Source organism: Emys orbicularis, chromosome 4 (assembly GCF_028017835.1).
Source record: "Emys orbicularis isolate rEmyOrb1 chromosome 4, rEmyOrb1.hap1, whole genome shotgun sequence".
NCBI lineage: Eukaryota > Metazoa > Chordata > Testudines > Emydidae > Emys > Emys orbicularis.
In genome coordinates this window covers 72348660-72371557 of record NC_088686.1, presented here as the reverse complement: position 1 = coordinate 72371557, position 22898 = coordinate 72348660, and the positions used below count along the sequence as shown (strand labels likewise).

Here is a 22898-nt window from a genome sequence, read left to right as displayed (position 1 = left end):
TGGCAACCAGCATCTTCAACCCCCCTGTAGTCTAGACCAGTGGTCCCCAAACTTTTCAAATTGTGCCCCCCTCCCCCACGAGCCAGGGCTGGGAGCAGGGTTGTGGCTCCTGGGTGATTGGTGGGGTGGGCGCAGTCAGGGTAAGGGGGCCAAGGCTGAGGCTGGTCTGGGATCCAGGCCCAAGGCTGGGGGAGGGAGCTGAGGCTGGACTGGGACTGCCAGGACCAAGAGTGGAGCTGCAGCCAGGACTGTGGCTGGGGCAGGGCTAGAGCAGAGCTGGGGGCAGAGTGGGGCTGGGTTGTGCTCCCTCCCCAGTGTCACATATCCTCTGGGGGCTGGCCCGGGCTGTGCTGCGCTCCCCCCACCCCTGAACATTCCTCTGTGCCCCCCTAGGAGGGCATGCCCCACAGTTTGGGGACCACTGGTCTAGACCCACTAAGAACATAATAGATGACACACTGATTAAAATGCTAGCAGTCACCTATAACTTTGTTTACACAAGTGCTCCAGCAGTCACTGCACAAGCGTTAGTAATAGTGGGAAATATGAGAAACAAAGTCTAGTGTGGATACACCTTGGGAGATTTACAGATGAAACCCGAAGCTCAGATTTTTAAGAAATCCTTATAAATGGCAGGATTCGATTTTTTTTAATTGGCCCTGCAAACATGGAAAGGCTTAAGAGCTTTAATGGGCTGAGCCTTGAAGGGAGACGGCTGAGATGGGATCTAGGTTTATGACACATGAATACCAAATCCCTAATTGGATTTACATGTAAACATCCCACTTGGCATCTGCATATGCCCCATGACCAGTTCAGGTGATGTCTAAATGGAATGGGTAGGGGCTTGTATCAATGGACTCCAGGCCAGAAAGTCAGACTCTCCTATTCAATAGCCTAATCATCTCCTGAATAAATGAGTTGCTGATGAGAAGAGTGGGCCCAAGCCTGCAACCCTAACTCCTGTAAGTTTGACACCTGCAGAAATTCACTTTACCAAGATTTGATTGCCCAGCTCTTAGCACATAATGAGCAATAACAACATTTGCAGTTAAAAGTTTTGCAGCCCCTTCAGCAGACATCCAGAGGAAGCTCCGTGATTCATTATGGTAGCAAGGAGGAGACCATCCTGCCGCAGTGGACCTCCTCTAAGAGCTTGGGGGCGGGGGGCGGAGAACGGCTGACTTGCTGTTTTGGAGAAGCAGGTGGTAGTAGCTGCCTTAGAGGCTTCTAAGTCACAGAGGAGTAGAGCTTCTCCCTTTTAGGTTAATCAGCTCTGACAGCAGCTGCCTTCCCCCTGCTAGGTTGCTCCTGCGCAGCCAGAGCAGAGCTCTACTCCTAGACAGCTTTGAGCTGCCATGTAGAGCTCTTGAGCCTTACAAGAATGAAACTCTGCTACTATGTGAGCGAAGAGCCCAACATCATAGCACCCTCTCTTGGCAAGTCTCCCTCTACCCCCACAAGCCAGTTCATTAGCCCTCCATGACATTATGGCCCCCTACTCATCTAGTCAGCCAAACTGGGAGATTGGATCCAGATCCAAACTTCATAGCTAATCCAATCCTCCCCACTAGCAATCCAAACCAAAAACCCACATCTGGCCACCAAACTCTGCAGTCAGGCATATCTTTAAACTTCAATAAGAGTTGTTTTTGTTTTTAAAATCACAACCTGATCTCCTGTGGTCTGGGGACCCAAACAGCATATAATTGTATTAGTCAGCACACAAGACCTAGACAGGGGCAGACTAGGGACACAAGACCCTTCATTGCAAGGACAAAAGAGGTGCCCCCTCCCCCCCCCCCCAGGTGATCAGGGGAGTGGTAGCTCAAGCTGAGGTTACCTACCGCTTCTAAGCTCTGAGGAGGGTCTTCTCCTCTGTTAGGAAAGGGGATTGCAAATGCCACTGCCAAGGGGATCTGTGGATTTCAGTTTGCGGAGAGGCTGTACTTCACCTGCAACTGACTGGAAAGGTCAAGGGCCTCCAAGTCCTGAGGCTTCTCAAGAAATATCACTGTAGGCCAGTCCAAGCCTGCTGTTTACTTTTCTGCACTTCAGTCAGCTTGGACAGGCAGCATTAACAGTGAAAGTTACACCAAGTGTCCACCACCACGTTGCTTCTGTAGGCCAAACTCACTGTACACACCAGGGGCTCTTTCCCTCCACCTCACAAGCCATGCTCCCATCCCCATCTATTGCAGAGACTCTCCGTAACCTCCTCCTTCCCCCATGCCAGGACCCCCCTCCCTCCATGGCCTTTCCACACCACCATTCTTATTTATTTTCTTTCTGTCTGGAAGATAAGTAATTCAAAGTGTCAAATACTGTAATTTCCAGTGGGAGGATGAGCACAGCTGAGACAGAGAATGACATCAAGTTGAGTATAAGGCCTCACAAACTTGGCCAATTAGATTTTAAAATTTTGTCAATCTCAGGGGTTAGTAGCAAACTTAGAAGGATAAGATTTTTATCAGTAGATGTCAATAAATATCAATTTCACCATCCACACACAAATGGATGGAAATCTTCATCAGTAATAATTGAAATTTACAGAGACAAAAAAAGAAAAATGATGCTTGAGAGCTTATTAGAGTCAAAATCCAGCGACTTTTGAATTAGGCTTGTTACAAACAGATTAGTGAACAAACACTAAAAACAGGTTTTTAGTCTGACGAAGTGGGCATTCACCCACGAAAGCTTATGCTCCAATACTTCTGTTAGTCTTAAAGGTGCCACCGGACCCTCTGTTGCTTTTTACAGATTCAGACTAACACGGCTACCCCCTGATACATAAAAACAGGTAGGATCTGTTGACTTAGGGATAGTTTCTTTGTATAGTTAGACATGTGATGTCGACAATTGTGTTTTAACAGGTATAAAGCTTTAAGTTTTTGAATCTCGCTGCCAAATTTTCAGCAACTATGAAAATTTTTAACATAAAAATGAATACTGAAATCCCATAATTTTGTGCAACTGAAAATTTAAAACAATTATTCAAAAACATGAATAAAAACAAACATCTCTCAAAGTTATAAAACAAAAAAACAAAAACAAGTTGTGCCACGCCTAGTTATTGGTAACATAAGGAAGAACTAAACTTCCCTCACCTACAGCTTTTGGCTCAGGATTCTGGTGCATTAGCCCTCATCTCCAGTTTTTCAGCTGACCCCAGGAAATCTATTTAAGTCTTTGCTGGAGGCTGTTCTTTGCTGTTGCTGGGAGGGTGAAAGGCAGGTATGGGGCTCAGACTCATCTCAGCCAAGTTGTGTAAGATTGGGATGTTCTCTGCCTCTTGGCTCCATCCCTCTGTCTCACTAAGAGCACAAGCGAGCAGCTGAGAAGCAGTGTGTGTCCCAGCCAGCTAGATGACAGCAATACCAACAGCAACCGTTGCTGTAGTGACCTCAGGGTGAAGGGAAAGTAAGGGGCAGCTCAGGACTTCTTTGGAAGGAAGCGCAGAAAATTATACAAGGGGGGAGGGGGGCACTGTCCAGATGATCTCGGGGGGAGAGAAGGGGGGGAAGAAGAGAGGTTAGGGCAGAAGGCAGGGACTGCAAATTCCCTCCCAAAAATATCAAATATTGAGGGTGAGATGTGAAAGGGGCAATACAGACAGGAAAGTTCTAAAGTCTAACCCTGTGGTAAGAACTATTTATAACAATCTGGGCCCTAATTCAGGCACAAGCACATCTGAAAAACTGGGATGATGGAAGGGGAATAAAACCTGATGCTGAGTTCACACATACGACCTCTACGTTTCAGTTGTGAATATGCCTCCCAGCCCAGGTAGACAGACATGCACTAGCTCTGCTCCAGCTGGGATGCTAAAAATAAGGGTGCAGACATTGGGTGACTAGCCCATGCTGCAACTTCCACACCCTTATTTTTAGGGTGCTAGCTTAAGCGGAGCTAATGTGTCTCTGTCTACCCAGCCTGGGAGGCACGCTCACATGGGCAGTGTAGACATACCCTCAGCATCCAGAGCAACAAAGATGCTTGCAGACAGGATCTAGGAATCAGGAGGTACAATTCACGCATTTTACCACCTCAACTCCAGGGCATTAGACAGGAACCATTATTTATTTATTTTGTAATATAAGTCAAGGAACACTAATCACTTAAAAGATACTGATTTAAAACACACACCTCCCCCCCCCAGTAGGAAGAAAAAAGAGGATCCATAATTTCTGCCCTGTCTGCACTCCCCACCCCCAAATAAATAAGCTCCTTCTACTTGTTTAACTAATATTGCACTTTGTTAATTCATGTTACTGCAGGTGAAGAAGGAAGCAGAAGCCTTTTCACTTAGGCTCCCATGTACCCACAGAATGCACCCTCCACTGCACCTTCTTCTGCTGGGACAAGTCCTGCGCCCGGCACATGTAATCGCCAGGTGTGCACACAACATGCATGCATGTACCCCATTTTGAACTAGTTGGGAGTACGGACACCACACAAAAGCTTTCTTTGCATGCTCACGTCCATGCTGAATGTACTATGGACACGCAATGAATGTGAATGCTTCAAAAGCTGCATTAATGTGAGGCTGATTCTCCGATGTTGTACATGTCAGTTAAACGTTATTACATCTCTTTAAGGAGCTTCTCAGTCTCACAATATTACCTCCCTCCTCCCACCTAAAGGCCAAGAGTGGGGGAAGGGGAATCACTTAGTTCCTTTGACAAAGTCCTAAGATCTTGGAAAAGGTTTTTAGTGTCTTTGTTCACTCTCATTTCCTTCGCTGGGAATCAGGAGTTTAATAGTGGAATTTAGGTCCAGAAAATTAGATTAGTCATAACCAACAGTGTTGTGCACACAACAGCTGTTGTAAATTCACTTTATTTTCGACTAACATTAGAAAGTTGCAAATGAATACAAAGAAAAAGAAACTATAGCAATATTGTATATTCAGAGCCCTCCTGCCAGGCTAAGGGGAAAAATAAAACATCCTTTGCTGAATTTCAATCTTATTCCTCATTGGACAATAGCCACACACAAAGCACCCTCTTGCTCAGTGACTTCCTCCCTAACCTTCTACGCTACACTGCAATAGGCTGTCCCTACCATATAAAACTCTCCCCTGTGGATGCTGACTGAGTCTATCATTGCTTGTCAGTGAGGGCCCCTTCTGGCAGAGTCTATAGCAATCCATACACCACCTGACCCTATTCATCAACAGGGCTGCAGAAATTTAAGCTGCAATAAAACACTAAGACAACAACAGACATGAATAAAAAAGCAGCAGCTCATATCAGTGCTGGAAAAAGTGCATTTTAGCAACAAAAGAAGAGAAGACCTTGAAAATTTTTAATATTTAAAGGGATAAAGAAAAAAAATTAAGCCCTTCCCCCACTTTACTGATATTTTAAGTTAGTAAACACTGAGGTCCAGATCCCCAAAGGTATTTAAGCTCCTGACTCCTACTGAAATCAATATAAATTAGGCACCTAATACCTTTGAGGATCTGAGCCAGGAAGTTTTTTTTCACCATTTATTCATTTTTGGGTTTTTTTCCATATGACTTGGACACAAAACTACACTTAGTCAATTTCACTTTTCATTTTTACTGTCACAAAAAGATAGCATTTCTGGTGTCAAAAGAATCTGATATCCCTTCCCCTGAAAATAGGGAGGGGGAAGGAGGAGGGAGAAGAGAAGGAATGACCCACAAACCAAAACATAAACAAATACCCTGCAAACAGAAGTTTTCATTGAAGTTTTGGTTGCCAATGTCATGGAAACATTTCTATTCAGGTTGGATTTGGGTACAACCTCTTAACAAAACTGAATTTAGACCTTTGCTATTTGAAGAAGACCCCATAGTTAACTATAGACTAACTGACTGGTCAAAGAATTTTGGAGTCACTTGACAGATAAACTATAAAGAATTGCCTAATCCCCCTTGAGCATTACAGCCTTCTTTTACATCTGGTAACTTCTGAGTTTCAGAGATTTTAGATAACTTAAGGCTCTCCAGTCTCCAGACCCACTTTTTACTTCAGGATGCCATAGCCATCAATCGTTTTTCTATCATGATATGGCCAAAGGCTGTTGTGGCCTATATCCAGAGATGCTGCATGATGCAAAAAGTGAACATGGAGTGAGGTGGTAAGAGACAACTCATTTATAGATACTAAGCAGTGCAGGCTGGAAGCTTTTAGCTATTGAATCATAAGGATCTGGGTAGGATAGGGTTAAACACTGTATACTAAAATCTACTGAACAACATCATCTGCCTGAATAGAACTCCATGTTGTGGAGAAGAAGATATAGCTTCCTGGTGATTAAGGGATTAATCTCCCCTCCGTGCATACACTTACATGCAATTAGTATTAATAGGATTTACATGCAGGCATCATGAATTAACCCTTTAAGGTCTGACCCTGCGGTCCATTCCGCGTGCACACAGTCCCAAGGAACACAGCCAGCTTTATAGACTATAGATCAGAGGTCCCTTATCTGTGGAGTGCACCCCCCTTGGGGGGGCATGGAGGAACATTTTGAGGGGCACCGTGGGAGCCCTGGCCAGCCCCCATGAAGGGTGGGGAGGGAGCGACACTCAGCTCCAGAATCTGAGCCCGGCCCCCTCTGACTGGAGGGTGTCCCTTGAAATGTGTTCAATACTTATGCTAAACAATCTGTTTCACCTCCTATTTAGCTGTAACATTTCTGAGTACTTTTACCAGAGCTGAAGGAGAGCTCTGTGTAAGCTGGAAAGCTTGTCTCTCTCACCAACAGAAATTGGTCCAATAAAAGATTACTTCACCCACCTTGTCTAATATCCTGGGATCAACACAGCTACAACACTGCATAATTTCACCATACACACACAAACTGACAAAAAAAAATTTCCATCCATCCATAATAGAAATTTACAAACACACAAAATAAGAAAAGTGCTGCTTGCAAAGTACTTTGAGTTTGATTTAAAGATATTTACTTCCTACATTTTGACATGTGATGTTGACAAATTGTTTTACCAGTTAATAAAGCTTTAGCATTTTGAATCTGTGTCTACTGTCATTAATTGTCTAATCCTCCCCATAATTTCCCACAAATGTTAGTTTAAATAAAAAAAAATTTAAAAGCCCGAGAGGAGCCCAGAGTTTAAAACCCATAATTTTGCACAACTGTGAAAAATGTAAAATCAACAAACATTGGTACTATCCATCAAAATTATAATAAAAATAAAAATCACATTCTGCCAAGCCTCGCTACTGAGACCACAAACATGAATCATGTCTACTATTTGGCTTGCAAGTTGCCTGACCCTCTTATTCAGCCATTGACAAAAAAAGTAAGGATACTTGTTTTCTCTGGTTCTGAAGCTAGGAGGGAATGGGCTATAAATTGTTGAGACTACACAAGACCAAACATTTGCTTTTGCTTACACCCAGCCCTACTAACAAACAAGGCAAGATCACATTTTCTTTCTGTTGAGATAGCACTATTCCTATATCCTCTCAATGCAAGACTAGAATTAGATGAAAGACTGGAGACAAAAACCTGAGGTTTTCGTCAGACAATTCTGGACTCCTTTTGGGACAGGGCTCGGGTATTATTATTAAGGGGCTGAGCTAAGTAGTTGATTATTTGAAGGAGTGCAGTAAATTAATTAAGCCATTTGCCCTTGCTGCTGACATTCTCAGAAGTATTGTCTGAATGGTATTCTCAAATTTCCACACCTAAAAATCTGGGTGTTGGGTCTGGCACACCCAAGTTTCTGTAGACCAAAGCCTCCCTTACACACATGCAAATTTAACTGCCCAATATCCACATACATACAAATGATGTCTGTTTTGTGCAAATTAATTCTGAGCCACAGACAAACATTTTTAACAGGAGTATATAGGCTACTTTCAAGTCTCTATGGCCCATTCAATCCTCAGCATCTCTGCTGCTGGCCCAGTACAGATACTGGGTTTTGTGATTCATCTTACTTCACAGGGACAAGGCAGAGACATTTTCTAGACAGGGAGGTGCCCACCACTTCCAGCAGAGAGCTCTGTGTGTGGGGCTGATTCAGGTTTCAGCTAAGTGAGTCACGCTAAGGCAACGGGGATGTAGGGACATGCAATACCCCCAGTTTCCTAATAGCCCCAGTCATGTCAGTGACGGGCCACTTTTCCACCCAGCCGCTGCTACTGCACGTGGCCCGCCCCTTACCCAAGCCGGAGAGCCGCTCCGTCAGCCCCGCGTTCCTTATGGCAGCGGGGCCGTGGTCCACCCCTCTTCTCTTCTGTAAGACAAAGGGGCTCCGTTAGGATCCACTGCGGGGCGAGGATTGGTGCTCCCAGAAACGGACTGAGCCGCAGAAATCACACGGAGCCGCGAATCGACCTGGGGAGGGTATTTTCCTTCCCGACCGGCCATCAGTGCACCGCGGGGTCCGCTCCCCGAGGACACTTCACGTGGGAGCTGCGGCGTGCCTCCGGTGGCACAGGAGCGTGGCGAGAACGTACCCCGCAGCCTGGGCCACCCCGGGGAAACCCGCTGGGACAGCGAGACAATGCGGCTACTGCGACCAGCCGAGCACGACCCCCACCGCACCCGGGACCCGCCATCGCTGCCGGCCGAGCGGCAGGTTCCCCCTCCCGCGGCCGCAGAGCGTCTCTCGAGGGTGCCGATCCCTTTGTGATGCCTGGGGGCGGGACACACTCACCCCCACCCTTCGGGGGGCAGGGGGCGCCTGCTCCCCCCGCGATGCTCACCTGCCCCCTGGAGAACGGGGCTCCGATCAGCGCCACGGAGTGGGCAGGTTTCTGGAGTTGCAGCGCGGAGCCCGCCTGCTTCCGCAGGAGTCGGGCAAAGCTGCTGCGCAGAGACATGATGCAGAACCGCTCGCTGCTCGCGCGGCCGCCGCGCTGCCCCTTTTAACCCGCGCGCGATCGCCGCTACCTCCCTGGCCACCCGCGCCGGAGCCAGAAGCCGGCTCCCCGCCCCACGCGGGCGGAGCCCCGCCCCGGGACACACCCCCGGGCCCCACCCCGGCTGGCCAATGGCAGCGCGGCCGCCTGGGGGTGTGCGCCGCGCGTGCGCCCGGCTGCGAACCTGCCGGCAACCTGCTGGAGCGTCCCCGTGGCGGCTGCAGCTCCCCCTCCCCCTGTAGAAACCAGCCGCGCTCCCACACGGGAGACCAACGCAGAGACTCGCCCGCCCACCCAGCCCCGCCCCTCCGCTGGGCTCCTCTCGGGGGCGCAGCCCTCACCTCTCCCCTGGCACCGGCTCCTGCGGGGCCGTTCGAATCCAACAGCCGGGCCCCAACCCCACTTTCAGCGGCCCGCCGCGCTGTGATCTGCCACTACCAGCGGCCACCTCCTGACTGTCCCCGTGCCAGGCCCATTGTCCTGGCCAGCCTCGAGTCTCCCCGCACGCACGCAGGGTCCCACCGCCCCCTGAAATATGCGCGTGCTGCAAACACCCTTCTCCCCCCAAAGGCAGGACTGGTGAGACCCAGCCATGACAGACGCAGCCACGCGGCATCATGCACTGCTGGCAGGTGGGCGCTGTGTAGTGACTAGATCCTGCCCAGCCACCAGGGTGACCAGGCAGCAAGTGTTAAAAATCGGGACCGGGTGGGGGGTAATAGGAGCCTATATAAGAAAAAGACCCAAAAATCGGGACTGTCCCTATAAAATCAGGACATCTGGTCACCCTACCAGCCACCCATGTCCCCCACTCCTCCCAACCACCCCATTCCAGTGGCCACGTCTCCTCACGGAGCTACCACAGTCCTGGGCTCCACCATTCCTTCCTTCCTGCCATTACAGAGACAGCGGCATCTAAAGCATGATGCGCTCCAACTAGCTAACTTGCATCTGGGGATACTTCTCTGGATGCTGTATCATTGGCCCTTTGCTAGCTTACACACACCATTTCCAAACAAACAAACATACTTAATGGAGGGCATGTCTACACTTAAAACACTGCATAGATGTAGCACTTTAATGAAGAAGCTCTAAACCCGGGGAAGAGAGTTCGCGGGTGAGATTAGTTAATTCACTTCCCAGTAATTACGTCAGCTGGATTGCCGACTGCGCCATCTACAGAGGGGGTTAGGTCCTTATAATGTTACTAAGACCTTGTCTACACAGGCAGGTTTCTGCACAGTAACTCCAGAGGTGTACACACCAACACCGCCAAGCCACTTAGTGCACAGAAACTGCGCAGTTGCAGCGCTGTAAAAAAACTACCCTGACAAGAGGCGTACAGCTTTCTGCACCAGGGGTACAGCTCCGCAGTGCTGGTGTAGAAACCCTGGTCGATTAGAGCACTGTGATTGGCCTCTGGGAGGTTTCCCACAATGCCTGTTCTTGCCTCTGGTCATTGGTTTGAACTCTACTGCCCTGTCCTCAGGTGACCAACCGTCATCCTCACCCCGTAAATTCCTTGGGAATTTTGAAAGTCCCCTTCGTGTTTGCTCGGTGACTTGTGCAGTGGTCTCAGCGCATCTTTCCAGGTGGCCATGCCTGCTCCATGCACCCTGTGATCCCCCACTTGGAGCAATGCCGAGCTGCTGGACCTCATCAGCATTTGGGGAGAGGAGGCTGTCCAGTCCAAGCTGCGCTCCAGTCATAGGAATTATGATACCTTCAGACAGATTTCACGATGCATGACAGAAAGGGGCTATGACTGTGACTTCAGTGCAGGGTCAAAGTGAAGGAGCTGCGGAACGTCTACCACAAGGCGCGGGAGGCAAACTGCCGCTCCGGTGCTGCACCCACAAGCTGCTCATTCTACAAAGAGCTGGTCGTCGCAATACTCGGTGGCAACCTCACCTTCACTGCGAAGGCCACTGTAGATACTTCAGTGGCTCGCTTGCCAGTCGAGAGTGGACCGAGCCAGGAGGAGGAAATCTTGGACAAGGATGTGGAGGGGGACCCAGAGGCAGAGGACGACTCGGAGGTCAGAAATGCATGCAGCCAGGAGCTCTTCTCTACACCAGAGGAGGCTAGCCAGTCACAGCTGTCAGATCTTAGTGAAGTGCAACAGGAGAGGAGGCCCCTGGTAAGTGGCTTTGATTTTGGGAATCGATGAAGCGAGTTGTTGGGGGCACGAGGGTTGCAGAAAGCTGGCTTGTGTCTCTATGATGCCCGTACCACCACATGCCTAGTCTGAGCAGCGGAACAGGGTGTTGATCGACTCCCTCAATACTGGGCAATCCGCTGCCGCAGGTTCTTTGGCAGAGCTGCTTTGTTTCTTGCCCCATTAACGGTAACTTTCCCGCACCACTCTGCCACTACTGTGAGGAGGGGGTGGAAACATTGCTGCACACAGGCGAGCTGCATAAGGGCAGGGGTGGAAGCTGCAGTCATGGAGAAGACCTTCACTTGATTCCCTGCTCACCCTCAGCAGCGCGATATCATCCATAATGAACACAGCCTGTGGAAAATGTGGGGACAGGAATGATTATAAAGTCCCCACTACAGTGTTGGCTCTCCCCAAGAGCCATGTGCCCAGTGCATAGTATGGCCCTGGAACGCTGATTTCCCCTGCAGTTACTCACCATTTTGGGGGTCTTGTGGCTCATTTGTGCTTGCCTGGGGTCAGCCAGTTAGTGACAGGTATGTGAATAGTGGCTGTGTTTTAAGTCAGTGGTCTGAGTGTTGCAAAACAATACTGCTTTTGTAAAATGTTGCATTTTGGCTTCACAGATATGACCTTGGGAGCCCAGCCTCCCTCTTTGTTATCGCTGGCTGAACTAGGGTGACCAGATGTCCCGATTTTATAGGGACAGTCCCAATTTTGGGGTATTTTTCTTATATAGGCTCCTATTACCCCCACACCCCCTGTCCCGATTTTTCACACTTGCTGTCTGGTCACCCTAGGCTGAACGGCTGTGCGGAATTAGAAAGCAGCCACGAAGAACTAAAGAGGACTTTCTGCGTGAGATCATGACGCACTCCGCAGCCGAAAAACAAGAATTGAAGGAGTGGCGGGACAGCGAGAAGAGGGACCGAAAGGAGAACACAGCGCGCCAGAACGAAGCCATGGAGCAGCTCTTAAATGTTATGGAGCGCTAAGCGGACACGCTCCAGATGCTACTAGCACTGCAAACCGAGCAGCTCCGAGCCCACCCTCCCCTGTAGCTGCTGTCACAAAACTCGTTCCCATTCGCCCCCCAGACACCGCCAACACACTCTTATCAACCTCCTGGCTCCAGTCTGTATCCGCTGCATTCCACTCCTGCCCCATCTCAGTCCAGCAATGCAGACTCCCAGTACCCACTGTACTCAACATCCGTCCCTCTGCAGTTTAGCCCTGCTGAAGTACAGTACCCGCTGCACTGTACTCCAAAGGACAAGGTTGGATATGATCCCTGGACATACACAAATCTTTAATCGTCCTGGGACCCCACCTCCTCCCTTCCCCCATCCCCCCTCAGTGCTGATGTGGTTTTTTGTTTATTTCTTTCCTCCGGTTGTTTTGGTTTGAAAGCAATCTTTATTCCATTAATTGAAAGCAAACAGAGCCCTGCAAAGCAACAGGCAATTTTCTTACACCTTCATAATGCATTGTCTGCACCAATCACAATCACCTCCTAGCATTACAAGCACTGCACTCCTGAGCATAGCAACAAACATTAGTGGCTTTCAGCTTCAAATTGCTGCCTCAAGGCATCCCTGATCCTTATGGCCCCACGCTGCGCCCCTCTAATAACCCTGGTCTCTGGTTGTTCAAATTCAGCCTCCAGGCGCTGAGCCTCAGCGGTCCAGCCCTGAGTGAAGCTTTCACCCTTCCCTTCACAAATATTATGGAGTGACAGCACGTGGCTATAAGCATAGGAATATTGTCATCGGCCTGGTCCAGCCTCCCATATAGGCACCACCAGCGGGCCTTTAAATGGCCAAAAGCACACTCAACAGCCATTCTGCACTTGCTCAGCCTATTGTTGAACTGCTCCTTGCTACTGTCAAGTTGCCCCATGTATGGCTTCATAAGCCACGGCATTAAGGGGTTGGCGGGGTCTCCCAGGATCACAATGGGCATTTCGAGTTCCCCTACAGTGATCTTCTGGTCCGGGAAGAAAGTCTCTGCTTGTAGCTTTCTGAACAGGCCAGTGTTCTGAAAGATGTGTGCGTCATGCAGCTTTCCAGACCAGCCTGCCTTAATGTCTGTGAAATGCCCACAGTGATCCACAAGCGCCTGGAGAACCATTGAGAAATACCCCTTCCGATTCATGTACTCGGTGGCTAGGTGGTCTGGTGCCAGAATTGGAATATGCGTCCCATCTATCACCCCTCCACAGTTAGGGAAGCCCATTTGTGCAAAGCCATCTACAATGTCACGCATGTTGCCCAGAGTTACAGTCTTTCAGAGCGGGATGCGATTAATGGCCCTGCACACTTCCATCAACATGAGTCCAACAGTTGGCTTTCCCACTCCGCACTGGTTAGCAATGATCAGTAGCAGTCTGTAGGCAGGGTCGGCCTTAGGCCGATTCCACCGATTCCACTGAATCGGGCCCCGCACCAGCTGTCCGCCCCGCCCCCAACTCTCCTCCCCCTCCCCTGCTTCCCGCGAATCAGATATTCGCGCGGGAAGCCTGGAAACAAGAAGCGGCAGGTAAGCTGGGGCGGGGGGCGCGAGGAGGGCTCCAGGGAGGCACAGCACGGCACGGCCCAGTCTGGCTCCAGCCGAGCGACCCCGGTCCGGCGGCTCCCTCCGGCCTGGCCCCGTGGCTCCAGCCCGGCCCTGGCCCCAACTCTGGCCGTGCAGCGCGGCGGCTCCGGCCCCGGGCGGCGCGGCGGCTCCGGCCCCGGGGCGGCTCCGGCCCCGGCCCCGGGGCGGCTCCGGCCCCGGCCCCGGGCAGCCCTGGCTCCGGCCCCGGCCCCGGGCAGCGCGGCGGCCCTGGCTCCGGCTCCGGCGGGGGTAAGCAGCATGGTAAGAGACCGGGGTGGGGGGGGGGGGTTGGATAAGGCAGGGGCAGGGAGTCCCGGGGACAGGGAGCGGGTGGGGGGGGTTGAATCGGGCAGAGGTTCTGGGGGGGCGGTCAGGGGATGGGGAAGGGGGGGTTGGGTAGGCGTGGGAGTTCCGGGGGTCTGTCGGGGTGGTGGTGGATGGGGTCGGGGCAGTCAGGGGACAGGGAGCAGGGCGAATTGGGTAGGGGGTGAGGTCCTGGGGGGCAGTTAGGGTGGGGGGTCTTGGGAAGGAGTGGTCAGGGGACAAGGAGCGGGGGGGGGGTTGATGGTTTGCAGTTTCCGAGGGGGGCAATCGGGGGCAGGACATGGGTGGGGTTGGAGGGGGGGGGTGTACTCACCGGGCGGTTCCCTACTGGGTCTTCGGGAGCAGGTCCTTCAGTGCCGTGAAAGACCTGGAGCGCTGCCGGGTGAGTCATCCCTGCTGGGGCCCCATCGGGGCCCCGTCGAATCGGGCCCCGCACTTCCTAAAGCCGGCCCTGTCTGTAGTAGCCAGCTTCCAGGCCCTGCGGCGCCGGCCCACTCCCGGCGTTGGAGGCCCGGCTCGGCCCCAGCGGCTCTGGCCCTGGGGTGCGGGCCCCAGGGCGCCGGCCCCGGCCAAGCGGTGCCGGCCGAGCACCCCCGGCCTCAACGGCTCCAGCCCCAGGGCGGCGGCCCCAGTTCCCGGAATGCGGCCGGAGCCGTGCAGCTTTCCCCCCACCTCTGCCATGAGGAGGCCTCCCCGAAGGCTGTGCCTGCTGCTCCGCCGGGGGGAGACGCCAGCCCCAGCTAGCCCTCGCCGCCAGCCCGCCCCCGGCCCCCTACCCCCGGACCGAGCCCCTCCGAGGGGGGGGGGGGCGCAGCATGGCCGCAGCGTGGCTGGAGGAGCAGGGAGGGGGGCACGGCGTGGCCGGAGGAGCCAGTGGGGGGAGTGCGCGCTGAGCGGCCGGAGGAGGAGCCAAGGGGGGCGCCTTTTTTAGGTTTGCTCCCCCTGCACTTAGGACCTGGCTACGCCACTGGTAAGAAGCAGGATTGAAGACCAAATGGAGGTATTTCCAGGGCCTTTTATAAGCTTTTGCCATGTGGAGGGCAGCCCATTGTTCTTGCTGTGGAAAATCACAGCAACAAGATAGAGTTTGGAGTCACATGGGCAAGTCACATGTCCATGCATTTCGCCTAGTCACAGCAGGAAATTTCATTAAGTGTAGATAGGCGTCTCCCATGGTCCATTGTTAGTTAAATGTTCTTTTGATGGGTCACTCAATTTGAATAGTCCCTCCAAGATGTGCTGGCTAATTACTTTGTGGGTGTTACCCCAGGAGCAAACATTCGAAATCCAAGTATAGAGCCAATACTTACAACTTCATAACTCAACAACATACAAAAATGATGCATGCATACAGATAGCATAATCATAACCAGCAAATCATAACCTTTTCATAGACACCTCACTTGACAACCTTTGTACAAGATTTGCTGCAAATATATAACAGTGGTTGCAACAAACATCTATATGGTCATATTTTAATCAGATAATGTCACACCACCACTCAGTGCTTGTTTCCTGAGCCCAAAAGCAGCGTTCCACTGTGGTCAGCACTGCCGTGAATGCCACAAGCAATCCCATGTCGTAGCTCCTACATGTGGCGAGATCAATGTCGCACTCCTCTTGCCTTTGTAGTTTAAAGAATAACTCCACTGCCACTCATGACGTGTTAGTCAGAGCGAGCAGCATATTCGTCAACAGTGCGGGATCCATTCCTGCAGACCAAAGAGGCAGAGCGCACAGAACGCAAACCATTGAAAGATGGCGCCAAATGCGGACGGAAGCACAGGGATTGCTGGGATGCGAAGCAATGCATCATAGGGTATTGGGACAGGACCCAGGATGCCCCACGACCCCCTCCGCCTTCCCACAACTCTTAGCGGCAGAAGAGGAAGAGATGCTCTGTGGGATAGCTGCCCAGAGTGCACTGCTCCAAATACCGCTGCAAGTGCCGTAAGTGTGAACACGCTATTGCGCAGGCAGATGACAGTGTGAACTCACAACAGCGGTTTCACTTCAGCGCTCTCTGAGCGGCGCTGTAACTCTGCCAGTGTAGACATACCCTAAATCAGTGTTTTCTCTTTGTGCATGGGTGGTAACAGCAAGGATTGGCTAATCGGGGCAGGACCCACACCACAGCCTCCCTAGCAGCAACAGCTTCATCCACATTTATTTTTCTTGCTTACTTCCTATGTCTGGAATGAGCTTTTACCTTAACCACATATATCACCGCATTACCCAATATATCTACTAATTCCTATACACAGGACAAAAGGGCTTGAGAAGCGTAAAGGCCTGTGATCTGCACTACAAATGAATTCATACTCCACCCAGGGAGGTATGTTGTCAAAGCATCACAGACCCACTGAGTCTGAATATATCACACCAACCAGTAATTGTCCTTTATTACAGAGTGATAATGCCTGTGACACAACAGACAATTCAGTACACTTGGCTGAGTGTGTACTGCACGTATGCTGCACAGGTTCAGCCTGAATGGAGGGAGCTCAAACAGCAAATCTTGTGACTAGGGTCCAAGTGACAGGATGACTCATCAACATATATTGCTAGTCCCTCAGGCTACCGCCCTTCAGAATTTAACTTATGTACTGCTCATGGGATAAAAGGGTTAAGGGCCCCTTTTTAGAGAAAATTTGTCCAGGACTCTCATATGGAGTACAATTAACAGTCCTGCTGGTAAGGGTGACTGGGTTTTTGAGAGGACAGACTTCAAGATGGTGCTTTTCCAGCAGCAAGGACCATGTCATTCTAGAACTAGTTTCAGAGTAGCAGCCATGTTAGTCTGTATCCGCAAAAAGAACAGGAGTACTTGTGGCACCTTAGAGACTAACAAATGTATTTGAGCATAAGACACTGTACCATTTTTGATTTTACCAGACAAGAGATACTTTTAAAGAGTATGAGCCACATAAAACTATGTGTCCCAGCCCCACCTGATATCTAAAACGTGTCAGAGCCCACTAAACACCCAGTAAGTATTTTTCATACAGGTATACTGCTTTTCAACTCCATTTAATACCCAGGAAGCATAAGCAATACGTTTTTCTCTGTTGTGAGATCCTGAGTTAATAGCTGAAATGGCTGTTTCCCTGCTTGCTACAAAAAATCCAAAAGGTTTTGTATAAACTGAGGTGCTAAGAACTGGAGTTTGTGCTAAAAGCCTCTTTTAACTTATACGCTGGCAGGGTATGCTGGGGGGGATCCATTCCCACTCTATCTTCTTCTGGGGGAGGTGGTATAGGCGTGCAAGGATTACGGTGTAATCAGGGATGAAATCCCCCACAAAAGCCTGTCATTCCCAGCAGTGATCTAGTGCTGTTTCTGAAATAGGGAAGGGCAGCTCTAAAAATCACATGAAGCTTTTGTTTGGAGCACACAGGCCTGGTTGTAGGATTAGTCCCAGGAAGGAAATCTCCTGCTTCATGAGCTGAGCCTTTTTTGGGTTTAGCTTTAGTCCAGCTTTCAAGAAAACCTCACACAAGACATCTAGTACCTTTTAATGGCATTCCCTGTCTGCACCAGGATATCATCTACATGTTGCACAACATTTTCTTAATAGGTTTAACCAACCCTAAACCATCAGTTGCATTCATTTACAATCCACTAAAGCATTTCAATCTTGTATACACTTGTTTTAGTTTAAATACAATTATTCTTTTTCTATTTACAAAACATCCCGATATAGATTTTCACTCCCTAATAAACTTTACTTTACACCACAGTTAATCAGAACTTTTGGATACAATTTTTAATGGTTAATCACCATTTCTTATATTCATTGATCTTTCTTGGTGCTGAGTTAGTTTCTGCTTCCAAAGCACACAGCCATCTGAAAAAGCCTATTTGGAGCCATGGTAGGATTTTAATTAAGTAGTATGTCTTGTTTACATTTCTTTTACCCCTTTTACTGTATACACTGCATGTTCCATAGGAATGCTCACTCCTTTCATAATTTAACTTTCACTTTTTATTTGCTATACCATATTAGCCATACCAATTATATATACACACACATGTAATATATATTAATATTTTATTTTTCTTCTGCAGCTCTCTCAGCTGTTGCTTCATTACTGAAAAAGGGATGCAGGGTCTCTCCCCACTATCCTAGTTCTGCCTGTGCCCTTTTATTCCCTATTTTCATTTACTGGTTTATATTTAACATTTGTAACTTCATTTAAAAAAACATTAAACTTTGTAATAGTTAACACTTTGGGTGTCTCAGTGCTAACAAAGTTAAGACTGCCCAGAGATGTTGGCTGCTGCCCAAAGAGTGTGTGTATGTCAACTTTATAATATATGGAGATATACCTATCTCATAGAACTGGAAGGGATCCTGAAAGGTCATCGAGTCCAGCCCCCTGCCTTCACTAGCAGGACCAAATACTGATTTTGCCACAGCTCCCTAAGTGGCCCCTCAAGGATTAAACTCACATCCCTGGGTTTAGCAGGCCAATGCTCAAACCACTGAGCTATCCCTCCCCCCTTTGCAATTGAGAATGAAAGATTTGGATGGAATTTTAGTGGAACCTTTTAAAAGCCAATTCATTTTAAACATACGAAAGGAGTATTACAAACTCTCTCTTCTCATAAACAGAAGTTGGTCCAATAAAAGATATTACCTCACTCACTGTGTCTCTCCACAGTCAAATAGTTCTGATCATACTGTCATTCTGCCAGCAGCAGCCATTTACAATTATTTACAGATACATTCCCCTGGAAGCGGCCTTTTCCTTCTGAACAGCTGTAAAGGCTTCTGGGGACAAAACATAGTTGTCCCCACCTGATCTCCCCTTTACATAATTTGTTTTATTACTAAGGCATGACTGCATGGAGTTGTACTGCCATTCCTGGGTTTCACTATTACACCAAGCATTTTTTTTTAAACACCAACATCCTCTAACATTTAATCACGTCTAATGTTTTAACATTTTATTACTTGCACTACCCTCAGCTATCCAGTCCCCTCTGAGCTCTGCAGTGTTAATTTGCACAAAAGCTCCTTTTAACTGCACATACCTTTTCTTTAAATTACTCACTAGTTTTTCATTGTTTAATAAGACACTTCCCAAGACCGCACTAGCTACTAAATTCTGGGACCATAACTCTTCTGTCTTATCTCCCAGAATAACACATTTCTCAGCTGACTTTTTCTCAGTCTCTAAGTGAGGGGCGGGCAAACTTTTTGGCCTGAGGGCCGCATCTGGTTTCCAAAATTGTATGGAGGGCTGGTTAGGGGAGGCGGTGCCTCCCCAAACAGCCAGCCGTGGCCCCGCCCCCTATCTGACCCCCCCACTCCCTGTCCCCTGACAGCCTCCCCGGGACTCCTGCCCCATCCAACCCACCCTGTTCCCTGTCCCCTAACAGCCCCCAGACCTCCTGCCACCCCATCCAACCCCCCCCCACTCCTTCCTGACTGCCCCCTGGGGACTCCTGCCCCCATTCAACCCCCCTGTTCCCCACCCTCTGACCGCCTCGACCCCTATCCACCCCCCCACCCCCGATCACCCCCCCAAACTCCCCTGCCCTCTATCCAACCGCCCCGCTCCCTGCCCCCTTACCGCGCTGCCTGGAGCGCCAGTGGCTGGCGGTGCTACAGCCACACCGCCCAGAGCACCAGGACAGGCAGCCACATCGCCCAGCTGGAGCCAGCCACGCCACTGCGCAGCACAGAGCACCAGGTCAGGCCCCGGCTCTGCAGCTGTGCTGCCCGGCAAGAGCTCGCAGCCCCGCCGCCCAGAGCATTGCTCCGCGGCGGGGTGAGCTGAGGCTGCGGGGCAGGGGGGATGGCAGGGGAGGGGGCAGGGGCTAACCTCCTGAGGCTGGAGCTCAGGGGCCGGGCAGGAGTTTGCCCACCTCTGCTCTAAGTTTATCTTTATGTTTTTTGCACTTACAGTATTTCTTAACTAAGTACACTTTGCCTGCAAAGCTGTACTCACTAAATACGGTCCTTGAAAGACAACTGCTTTTCACTTTGGATTTATGCAACAGACATTGTTTTTTCCTTCCAGGAATCTTTTCCATTTAGCTTGTTTCCTTCTCTACAACTTTGATTTGTTTTCTATGCTTTTTGCATTCATCCCTCAGGGTGGCATATTTCGTTTGTAGCCGCCAGAAATAATGCTTGTAAAACTGCTGCTTTATTTTGGCTTTCTTTGCCTTAGGGTAAAAGAAACTAGATACTGTTTTTTCTGTGGCTGCCAATGTTTTTGTTTTTGTTTTTGTTTTAAAATCAGTGGCATTCAACAGACCTCTGCCATGCTCTGCCAAGCATTCTTTTACATAGGTATCTAAAGTACCTCCCTCTAGTCCCCTTATTTTATTGAATTTCTCTTTAGGAAAGAATTCTATATTGTCCCCAGATAACAGGCTACCGAAATTAATGTCAGGGGTCCTTTCGTGGTCGCCAAAAATTCTGGAATCATTAATAGTATCTGAAATTATTGGAGACCACCAGACACTAATTTAATCAACAATTCCTTTCTTAAATCCAAAGGCCAAATGATATTTTATACAATTGCTGTAAACATGCCTAGAACCCTAAAAATAAATAGTCACTACACCCAATACAGTAACAAAGTATTCATAAGCATGCAATCAGTATACTTACAAACAGGCCTGACCTAGGGAAAACCACCTCATCCTGGCGTGCTCCAGCATGATCAGGTAGGATCTGAAAAAGAACCGGCAGCTTCATGGCTCTCTTTATAAACTTCAGCTAACTTGCTAGTTTTAGCAAAAACCCAGTTTGAAGCAGTTTATCCTTGCTACTTTCTTTCCTCCAAGGCCTTCCTTTCGCCTCCTCTCTCCTTATTACCAGCTGAATAGGGTGACCAGATGGCAAGTGCGAAAAATCAGGTCATGGGGTGGGGGGTAATAGATGCCTATGTAAGAAAAAGCTCCAAATATCAGGACTATCCCTATAAAATCAGGACATCTGGTTACCCTACAGCTATATAATGGGATGGTTTGTACTTGTTTTTTTTAAGACAGCTTTCCTTTGTCTTTTTGCTTTATCAGTTACTTTTTGAACCACATATATGTTTCCCACACTATATATAATAATACTTATTATTCTCATGGCCTTCTTTTACTTGCTGACTGGGACCTTTTCGGTACTAGCCACAAATTATAAACCAAACTTAAGCTAACTTTAATTCTTTTAATTTCATAAGTACCTCTGCAGCAGGCATTCCTAGGCATGGGTTCTTCAGTTCCCTCTCTTGTCTACTCCTTGTGAGGTATGGTGACAGCTGCAAGTCATCAGGCCCACAGAGTATTCACCCAAAAGTTCTGAAGGATTTAAGAATTAAGTGGGTGAGCTGTTAACAAAACAATGTAATTTACAATGAAAGTTAGCAGATATTCTTGAGAACTCGAAGGTGGGCAATATTAGGTCTATTTTTTTAAAGCATTAGGATTAAGCTTGACATTTAAAGGCCAGTATCTTTACTTCAGCACTCGGCAAGTTGTTTGAAGCAATATTAAGAAGAGCACCTGTCCTCGTAGAGAAACACAATACAAGACCCAATTAATGTGGGCTCTAACCGAGAATCACATCTCTCAATTTAGGAGAAGTCTTTGAGGTTGACAAAGAAAAAACAGTTGATATTATTGGTTTAGACTTTCAAAAAGCTTTAATCAGGTTCCTCATAAGAAGGTGTGGTTAAGGAAACTAGATAAAGGGTGTGAGAGAAGTTCATTTGTGTACTAGAAATCGACAGAAACAGAAAAACAGGAATAAGTCATCAGTTTTTAATCAGAAGGAAGCAAATAGGAGGATATTGCAATGATCTATACTAAGAGCAGCTTTAACTTATTTATTAAAGATCTGAAGAAGAGGGTGAACAGTGACCTGGCAAAATTTGCATGACACAAGATTATTTAGATTAGTCAAAGACTATGGAAGACTGAGGAAGTTCAGAAGCACCTAACTAAGTTAGACAATTAGATACAATTCACTGTAGATAAATATGATGCTCACAGAGAGGAACAGTTTGAATTTCTAACGTATTGCTGGATTGTAAAATAAATATTCAGAAAAAGTATCTAGCCGTACCTGTTGACAGTTTATAATAGAATCGTTATGGTTTAGGTAGCCAGGAAAATATTTGGGAGTCTCTTTCAGACTCTTACCTTAGGCGGGTTTGTCCTATTTGTCTGAGCTTGATTTTCTAGGACTGCTAGCGGGTGTCCTTCTTATAGGATACACCTGGCAAGACCCTGCTAAGAGTGGGACTAGAGAAATTTATAACAGCATAAAGCCCCACTGAAGTCAACAGGGTTCTGTCTGCATGTTTTACCTTATTTAGGCTCAAGCACTAAGTAGAATCAAAATGTGGCCATTCATTTAAATTACATGAATTGAGACACCTTGGGCCTGATTGTCAGAGATGTTGAGCATCTGGATCTCCCCATGCCTTTATCTGGATGGGGAGTGCTCAGTACTTCTGAAAAATCAGGTTCCATGGAGCTCAAATCTAGCACCCAAGATGGGAGGCCCCTACAATCAGCAGCCATAAGCAACCTGGGCCTTTACCTTTCACAAACTATGGCTCTTCGTAAGGAGCCACAACCACACCTCTGACTTGGTGTCTGTGAATTGGGTCAGCAGTGCTGTGCTGCGATCACTTGCGGGTACAGATAAGGGCACTTGGAGACTTAAGTCCCCCGCTGTACGAGCCGATGGGGCGGAGGGAAACAGTCTGTCACTCAGGGGCCGCTTCTTCAGCTGTGCGGCCCCTGGCCTCAGTTTCCCCATCCCTCAAACAGGGATCACAACCTCCCCCACTCCAGCAGGGCAGGGAGGGGCCTGCGCACCCCAAAGGCAGGGGCTGCTGCGTGGGGCGGCTCGGCCTCGGACTCCTGGTGCAGCAGCTCTCGCGGAGGCTGGAGAGGGCGGGCGGCTCAGGGGAGGCAGGAGACCGCATCAG

At 49.0% G+C, this 22898-nt stretch overlaps 1 protein-coding gene and 1 long non-coding RNA gene across 2 annotated transcripts in view; both read right to left on the bottom strand.

Annotated features, from left to right (window-relative positions):
* The window catches only part of ARG2 (arginase 2), a 36749-nt gene extending 27921 nt beyond the window's left edge, over positions 1-8828 (bottom strand). The window contains exons 1-2 of the mRNA XM_065403313.1: positions 8712-8828; positions 8167-8239 (exon numbers count right to left, since the gene is read on the bottom strand). Of these exons, the coding sequence (XP_065259385.1) occupies positions 8167-8239; positions 8712-8828 (190 nt within the window). The remainder of the gene's footprint in view (positions 1-8166; positions 8240-8711) is intronic.
* Positions 8829-20087: 11259 nt separating this feature from the next.
* On the bottom strand, positions 20088-22868 carry LOC135877031 (uncharacterized). The gene is made up of 3 exons (XR_010561351.1): positions 22505-22868; positions 21144-21258; positions 20088-20638 (listed from the first exon to the last, which is right to left on the bottom strand). It is a non-coding gene; the product is annotated as an uncharacterized LOC135877031 (long non-coding RNA).
* Between the last annotated feature and the right edge of the window lie 30 nt (positions 22869-22898).